General features: G+C 42.9%; 1 protein-coding gene across 1 annotated transcript; it reads left to right on the plus strand.

Annotated features, from left to right (window-relative positions):
- The first annotated feature begins 144 nt into the window (after positions 1 to 144).
- Positions 145 to 7025, plus strand: LOC137380554 (interferon-induced protein with tetratricopeptide repeats 5-like). The gene is made up of 2 exons (XM_068052551.1): positions 145 to 251; positions 3017 to 7025. The coding sequence occupies exons 1-2, from the start codon at positions 247 to 249 to the stop codon at positions 4458 to 4460; spliced, it is 1449 nt and encodes a 482-aa protein (XP_067908652.1). The 5' UTR covers positions 145 to 246; the 3' UTR covers positions 4461 to 7025.
- Positions 7026 to 9341: the final 2316 nt, after the last annotated feature.

Raw genomic sequence — 9341 nt, forward strand, 5'->3', positions numbered from 1 at the left:
CCTCACCTTTTTGTCCTGGCAAATTCAGCCCCATATTTCTGGAATGACATCACTCCTGTGAAAAAACGCTGATTCACTGTTGAATTTTAGGTTCAGTTTCTATTCACATTCAGGAAATGACATATAATGCGACAGTATAAATGAGCTGGAAACATAACACACCAAACACTCTTCTCGATCAAATCACCATTAGAACTAAAGGTGAAGCTGAAAAAAGAATTCAACATTTTCCATCTGATCGGCATTATGAGGTAAAGATCATTGGAATTCCATCAGTATTTAAATTAACATGTAGACTATTGAACAAAGAGCTGGTTTTCAGAAATAAACTAACAAATAACAAAGCAGTTGAAATGCATAGAGCTCGAATTATTTATTCACAGTGAGAGTACATGGTGCTGCATTGAGACTGGCGATTATCAGAAAGCATGAGGCAAAAGGCAGATCAATTTATGATATTACATCAGTAATAATCCAAATAAAAATTAGTTTCCACTCGTGCTTTGTTGAATGTACAAAGTAAAACTAGAATTTTATACTGTTGGAGAAACTTGTATTCTGTAAATGCCCTCAAGTCGTTGACATTGAAGAGCAGAAGTTTTACTTTGTGTACCACGGTAATCAAGAAGCGGTTTACTAATGTAAAATGGTGATTTTCAGAATTATATATGTACCAAATGAATCAGTCAGAATTATAACTCAAAGGGAGAGTACAGCATAAACTGTGATGAGTGGGAGTGAGTGCAGCATGAAATGTTGGCGAAGAGTTCAGCTTAAAGTGGGTAGGAGAAGGAAACGTTCTTGCTGAAATTAAGAATGGGAACGTGGGGAAGAAGAAATCTCACATGAACTGGAGGGAAAAGACAGGTGAATTAGTTTGGACTGAGAGGCAAAGGGAGGAAATGGGGCAGCAGGTAAGAATGACAGCGTGGATTGAGGGGGAAGAGAGAAGAGAGCCAACATGAACAAACAGGCAGGTGGAGTAGAGTACAAGACTGAACTGGGATAGCTCAGGGATGAAGTGTGTCAATGTGAATTAAACAGGAATGTGCATTGATGTAACACCTTATCACTTCCAACAGGAATATCCTAAAATGCTTCACATTCAGTGAATTCTTTTGAAATACAGTCACTGTTGCTTTCTGGAGAAATGTGACAGCTCAGTTTGTATGATAACAACAACTTGCATTTATATAGTGCCTTTAAAGAGTAAAATATAACAAGGCACTTCACAGGAAGGCATTTAGACAAAAATTGATACCAGGCAAAGAAGGAGGGGGTGACAAAAAGCTTAGTTAAAGAAGTAGGTTTTAAGGAGAGTCTTAAAGGAGGAGAGTAAAGTTGGGAGATTTAATGAGAGAATTGCAGAGTTTTGAGCCTTTCTGCGCTGATGGCACTGACACCAATGGTGGGGTGAAATTGGGAATTGACTTTATTTATTTTATTTATTTAGAGATACAGCACTGAAACAGGCCCTTCGGCCCACCGAGTCTGTGCCGACCATCAACCACCCATTTATACTAATCCTACACTAATTCCATATTCCTACCACATCCCCACCTGTCCCTATATTTCCCTACCACCTACCTATACTAGGGGCAATTGCTAATGGCCAATTTACCTATCAACCTGCAAGTCTTTGGCATCTGGGAGGAAACCGGAGCACCCGGAGGAAACCCACGCAAACACAGGGAGAACTTGCAAACTCCACACAGGCAGTACCCAGAATTGAACCCAGGTCGCTGGTGCTGTGAGGCTGCGGTGCTAATCACTGTGCCTCTGTGCAGCGTGAGGACAGGGTTCGCGGAATGCAGAGCTCTTAGAGGATTATGGGACTGAAGTAAATTACAGATATAGGAAGGGGTGAGGTCATGAAGGGTGTTGAACACTAGGATGACATTTTTAAATTTGTGACCTTGGTGGACTGGAAGCCAATGTAGGTCAGTGAGCACAAAGCTGATAGGTGAGTGGGATGGTGCAGGGAGCAGAGTTCTGTATGAGCTGAAGTCGCTCAAGTGTAGATGCTGGGAAGCTGGCCAGGAAAGCTTTGGAGTAATCCAGTCTGGTGGTGAGAAAAGCATGATGAGGGTTTCAGCAGAAGATGTGCTGAGGCAGGGACTGGTCAGGAGATGTTACAGAGCTGGATGTAGGTGGTCTTTGTGATGAAGAGGATATGGCCTCGGAAGCTCAATGCACAGCAAGTTTCCAAAAATAGCAATGAGATGAATGACCACTCATTCTGTTTTAGCAAGTATTGCTTGAGGGGAGAATGTTGGAAAATAGTATTTCCTGCTTTTCGTTAAACAGTGCCATTTAATCTTTAATATCTACCTGAACCATGGAACAGGTAAATGATGCCTTGGTTTAACATCTGTAGGATGGTATGGTGGAAGCTTTTCAGCAGGATAAGAGTCAATTCATGAAACATGGTCTTTTGAAAATGCTGAGGGAAATAACTTTGTGATGAGCCTTCTTTTCTGCTTTAAGGATATATTCGTATGCTGCATGTTGGTGTGGAATGACCTGGTTCACAGTCAGTAGGGTCCCTGTCAAGGAGTAGCTTGGCGACCCAGTTAATAGAGTTACTTGGACTGCCTGTATGTGAGGGGAAGTGTTTAAAAACTAGCACTCCCAATTTAATGAGGAATGAAATGTATGAATGAGAAGGACATGTATTAGGTAAACCAAAAGGCTAATTGAGTACTTCAACTAGTACTCCTATTCATATCAGTGAATGTGGTTGAAATGTTACTCTGCATTAGGCGAAATGTCTAACTGACCAGGACCTAGTGTTTCAGCCAGCATGAAGGAAACAAGTGTAAGTACATCCAAGATTTTGCAGTCATAACATTTCCTTTTGCAGGGCTCTTTGCAGAGGGCATCTTTGTGTGATCAAAACTTTCATGGTCTTTGAGTCCAGGGGTCAGGAACAGCCCTTACATATAGAAACTGGATGGAAGGGAGGGCCGCCTCTGCCAGTCTGACATGAATTTTGATGTATTTTGCTCTCTTGCAGTAATACACAGAAGGATTTGTTGAAAGTGAAGCTCGATCAGCTTCAATGTCACTTCACGTGGGCTCCACAGAAAGAAAACATTGACTTGGATGATATGAAGCAAAGATTACAAGATTCAATAAAGGCCAGTGTGAAATATCAAGCTAGGTCTTACAACCAACTTGCTTTTGTAAACTGTCTGCAAGGCAACTGTGAAGAGGCAATTCAAAACTTAAAGGAAGCTGAAAAATTTCTGAGAGAGAATCATGAACATGAATTTGAAAAAAGAAGCATCATCACCTATGGAAACTATGCCTGGGTATATTATCACATGGGCCAACTGACAGAGGTCCAGTCCTACCTCGACAAGCTGGAGATGATCTGTAAGCGACATACTAATGGCTCTCAGTATACAGCAATGACACCAGATGTATACGGGGAGAAGGGGTGGTCACTGTTGAGTTCTGCTAGTCAATACTATGAAGAGGCAATGGAATGTTTTAAAAGGGCTCTGGAGGAAGATCCTGATGATACTGAATGGAATGTTGGCTATGCAACTGTTCTGTTTCGTCTGGAAGAGTTTTCTGGTACCCCAGAGAATCGTGGGCCCAGTGAATCAGTGAAGCAGTTGCGACGTGTGCTGGAGCTTGATCCAGATCATTCTGTAGCCATGGTGCTGCTGGCTCTCAAACTACAACAGTTCAATCAAAAGGAGGAAGGTCTGAAATTAGTTGAACAAGCATTGCAGATCTCCCCTGACCTTCCATATGTGCTTCGTTATGCAGCAATATTTTACAGAAAAGTAGGAGATGTGGTAAAAGCTGTGGAGCTGTTGAAGAAAGCATTAGAAATTACCCCATGCTCTACCTTCTTACACTATCAAATAGGTCAGTGTTACAGAACAAAACTATATCAACTGATCAAATATTCAAGCAGTAATCACAATCCTGCTTTCCAACAGAAAGCTGAGTTGGTCACATTGTGCAAGTGCCATTTTGAAAAGGCATTTGAGAATCGCCCATTAACATCTATTTATCAACAACTGGATTTTGCAGGAATCTGTTTATTAAATGAAGAATATCTCAAAGCAGAGGAGATCTACAACTATTTACTGCAATTGGAAGGTATTCGTCCAGAAAACAGGCAGGCAATATGTTTACAGGCTGGGTTATTTGAACTGAAGAAAAGATCGGAATTAAATGCCATCAGCCATTTTCTAGAAGGACTGAAAGTCCAGTATGATTCAATACAACAGAAAAATTGTCGCAAAAACTTGAAGAAGATAGCAGAAAGACGTCTTAGCAGGAATTCAAGAGACAGCAAGGCCTTTGGTGTTTTTGGGTTCATGCACCAGCTGGATGGGGAGAAACATGAAGCTATTGAATGCTTTGAAAAAGCTTTGCAGTTTGATCCCGGCAATGAAGAATATCTCAGTGCTCTTTGTGAATTACGTCTTTCTATCTAGGTTTCCTAGGAAAAACTAAACAAAATTTTGAAAAGTGCATTGATATTTTCTAATATATAAACAGGTTTGGTAGGGTATGTTTTTACTGATATTCTGATTTCACCGTCTTTCAAATGAACATTTTACTCGTGTGTATAATTTTCAAAATATAATCTTGCTGTAGTTATTCTAAATCCCTGTCTTCACTCAGGAATATTGACCACACTAGTGAATTAACTAAACAGCATTTATATCTGTCTTTTTAGACCTTTTGCTGTTGGTGGAAAGAAACAAACTAAAGTGAGTTTTGGAGTATTTGAGATAATTGAGGACAGAGCAACAATAATTGTTGATGAATTATAGAAACTGTTCTAAAAGCAATAATAAACTTTACATGTGCCCTGATTTTAATTCCAGAACGATTTTGGGTGGGTGAGTGGCAAGGAGAATTGGAAACTATCGAGCCCGGGGTATTTTAAAACCCGAGCCTCATTACTGTGCCACCAGCTCACTTCCTGCCCACACACCATGCAGGGAGGTGCCTTGAAGGAGCTGCGGGGAGGGTCTCATGATTTGGAAGGAGTGGATGAGAGAAGCCCTAAACTTTCATTTTGGGGCCTGGTGAGGCATTCCTGCTGAAAGGAAGGTAAAACTCTTGTCTCTTGACATCCTGATTCTCTCCAGAGCTGCTTCATCCTGTTGGAAAAGCTGCAGCAGCTTCCCCAGCTCAGACCAGAGTTAGCATCGCACTCATGGCCTGATGATGTCACCAGACCCCAGTGCATGTGTGTCAGTGAGGACCCCGCCCACTTTGAGCAGGCAGTTTAAACCAGTTTCCCCAAATAAGTAGGTTTATAATCACCCAAATGATGTTCTTATATAATCTAACTGGAAATATTGATACACAGTGACGTCCAAATAAATATGAAAAATATGTGTTTCATTATGATTGTCATCTGTTTAGTGTGTTTTAACAGCAATGCATGCAAAATATTATAGCTAGAAGTACCATAAACTTCAGTGCACTTTGACCTTGTGACTTATACTCTTCTTATGGTAATGATGATGTAATAAATATATCCAATCCAGCCCGTAGAGCTTGTAATAAAACCACTGTCATCCTATCTTTCACTTGCGGCCTTTTCACAGAAAAGTTCCTCATTGTGTAAAAAGCTTTTCACATGTGACGGTTGAGAAAGGGCCAATGATCCCTGCAACCCCTCAAATAAATTAACAACTTGATTCTGTTGCTCTGAGGATTTGCTGACAGATGTTTGGACTCCCATCCAGAGGGTTCATTCAGATTACAGCCGCTGTCACTGGGAGTCTCCCTGCCCTGTAACTTGTCAGCTTCACCAGCTCTTCATCAAACCATTGGAGTCCCTCGTTGGCCAACACAGAGCAGCTTGGACAATATCCGGGAAAGTCCATTTCTAAAGACTGTCACCATTTTGCTGATGTGATGGACAAAGAGCGAGGTAGCATCTAGCATACGAAATAGGTTAAAAAGAATAAAATACAATGGCTTCAGATACTGATTGTCCAAACAGAAATTTCAATTATGATCATATAAACAGAGATTAAATGTTAAAATGATGAATAAAATGAAACTGTGGCGAAGATTTTATTTGTGTTGTTGATCTGTGTGAATGAGGGACAGTTAATGCGAAACAGAATCTGGGGTAAAATCTGCAAGATAATTTCTGGCAGTCAGTAATGTTTATGGCCACTTATTAACATTTGGTGAATGGCAATTCACACATTTCATACCGGTCACAAATGATATCCTATGTGTCTGTGATCATGGTGAACTATCTCTCCTTGTCCTTCTCAACCTGTCTGCAGCATTTGACACAGTTGATAACACCGTTATCCTCCAATTCCTCTGTGCCATTGAACAGCTGGGTGGCACTATGCTTGTCTGTCATCGAATTATACAGCACTGAAACAGGCCCTTCGGCCCACCGAGTCTGTGCTGACCATCAACCACCCATTTATATACTAATCCAACATTAATTCCATATTCCTACCACATCCTCACCTGTCCTTATACTTCCCTACCACTTACCTATACTAGGGACAATTTATAATGGCCAATTTACCTATCAACCCGCAAGTCTTTGGCATGTGGGAGGAAATCGAAGCACCCGGAGGAAACCCACGCAGACACAGGGAGAACTTGCAAACTCCACACAGGCAGTACCCAGAATTGAACCCGGGCCGCTGGAGCTGTGAGGCTGCGGTGCTAACCACTGCACCACTGTGCTGCCCCCAGTCACATGACTGGCTGGCTGTTGGTTTTTTTGAATTTGAACTGGTCACAGAATTTTGAACGGGAAAGCTGTTTGCTCCTGGACTGAAAAGATCTCTCCTCTGTCTGCTCTCATCTCGCTCTCACCAGCTTTGGAAACCATTGAAGATATGTAAACTCAAAGAGAGAAAAGTCGCCTACGTGAACAAGGTTTAAGAAGAATACTGGACCCCAACGAAAAGTAAGAGCTGTCTGCAATCGAAGACTATACGGCGAGCTGGAAACACAGAAACAGTAACAAGAAACCTCCTTCAGAGACTGACTCAAATCTCTTTATTTTACTTCTGTTCTTTTCTGTCCCTATTTGCATGTGTGTATCGCATGTGCATGCTAGCGTGGGCACGTTGTATATCTGTAGGCGTTAACCGAATTAGAGTTTACGTTTTAATAAATTTAACTTTTCTTCTTTAAACCGAAGAAAACCTGTTGTGCTCATTTCTTTGTCTTATAATTGGAAAGTGGTGAATAAGGATTCACCAAGGGGAGAGTTCCAAACACAATGTGTTTAAAAATCAAACACTGTGACGATAAGACCAGGTGAAGACAATAAAAGACCCCTAGACACCTTTCTCACCTGGTCGTAACACTCAATGTTATCATTCAGAGCATCCTCACCTTGTTCTGCTTGTTGCTGGCATTCAGGCGTCATGCGTTCAGGGAAAATAGCCCTCCTTAGTCACTCCCTCTGCTCATCTTCCCATGGTACTAGGCAAATTGGGTGTATGAGACCCATGTCTCTGCAGTTTTTCTAAACATTAAATAAGCAGAGCATTCCAATTCAGCCCACTGTTGACTGTCAGCTGCAACATCGAGGCAATGAGCAGTTCGCTTTTATGTGCCTTTGAATTGCAACCAGAGGAATACACATTTGTTTCCTCCCACTCTCTTTGCAATCCTTGACTGTCCACGTGGTTTGCATGATTGTTGAAGAAAATGGTGTGTGTACAATTTCGGGAAGGTCTCCCCACCTTCCAACCTCCTGCAACCTTCCAGCCTGAACCCATCACCCTTGAACCACCCAATGTAACTGTAACCCTTCCTTCCCTTACCATTGAAACTCCCCCATTACCTTGGAAAGTGTCATAACCTATTTATTCATGCCATCCCTTCCCCCTGCTCCTACTCCCATTACCATTGACGTGCCAACTCTGACTCTTAATCCTCCTCAAATCGACCTTAATATTATCGTGAAGTTCCAATCCCCCCATTTTGGTGTTGTAGAATACCCAACCATAGGACTTGACCTTGCCGCCTACAGAATCCATTTACCCCATTGACTGTGACTGTTCCCTCTGCCAGCCAGTACCCTGCATTCGTTCCAAAGGTCCCCACTGCTGGCAGCACTCATCCCTCCCTTTCGGCCCTTCATGACTATCTGCTGACTGTAAAACTCAAATCAACCCACCATCCTCACAGCCACCCACATCCAGCAACAGCAGCAGTAACAACCACTGCGCACCCTGGACACTCCCCTCCTCCCTCCCCAGCTCCTCCATGCATCCAGTCACCACACCCTTTCCTCCCCTGATCCTCCAGGCACCCGATCACCCATCCTTTCCTCCCCAATTACCCTCCCCCGCCCCTCCATGCACCCGATCACCCCACCTTTTGCTCTCCGCTCCTCCCTCCCCTGCTCCTGCATGTACACACTCCCATAACTTTGCCGTCATTCCCTGAAAAGAATTACCCTTGCTGGTGCCAGCCTGCAGGCAAATATCCATTCCAATGCCAGCCTGGAGGCAAACATCCATTCCAATGCCAGCCTGGAGGCAAATCTCCATTCCAATGCCAGCCTGGAGGCAAATCTCCATTCCAATGCCAGCCTGGAGGCAAACATCCATTCCAATGCCAGCCTGGAGGCAAACATCCATTCCAATGCCAGCTGGAGGCAAATCTCCATTCCAATGCCACCCTGGAGGCAAACATCCATTCCAATGCCAGCTGGAGGCAAATCTCCATTCCAATGCCACCCTGGAGGCAAACATCCATTCCAATGCCAGCCTGGAGGCAAACATCCATTCCAATGCCAGCCTGGAGGCAAACCTCCATTCCAATAATGGCGTTCATTTTGCTGATGAGTTTAAGAAAGAAAAACACTGACCTCAGGTTCACCTGCACAAAGCCGATTGCTGTACGTCACGTTGAAACAAACATGAACCAGCGGGCACAGGAATAGAGCTCGCTATTCATTTAATCTGGCAGGTAGGAGCTAATTGTAACTAAGTATAGGGTAATGAGTATTCATAGCATGTAAATGAATGCAAAACTACAATCCGCCACCGTGCAGTGGGAACCCTGGAGAACCACAAACACGCCGTCGACTTAATTTCGGTAAAAAAAATCCCGCTGTCGGGAATCCAACAAATCACTTCCCGCCGAATTAAATCACCCCGCGCACGACATATTCAGCTCTTCGAGGGCGCATAAAATTCCCCCTTTGCTGTCTGTACTCCTGGAAAACAGTTTTTAGAAATTCCTCACTCCCCTGTCATCATAATTCCAAGTAATTAACATACAAATGAATTCATTTACGAAGTGCAGCCATTGTTGTTAGACAACAAAATATAATGTTCACAGAGTAAGCACACACC

This window comes from Heterodontus francisci, chromosome 20 (assembly GCF_036365525.1).
Source record: "Heterodontus francisci isolate sHetFra1 chromosome 20, sHetFra1.hap1, whole genome shotgun sequence".
NCBI lineage: Eukaryota > Metazoa > Chordata > Chondrichthyes > Heterodontiformes > Heterodontidae > Heterodontus > Heterodontus francisci.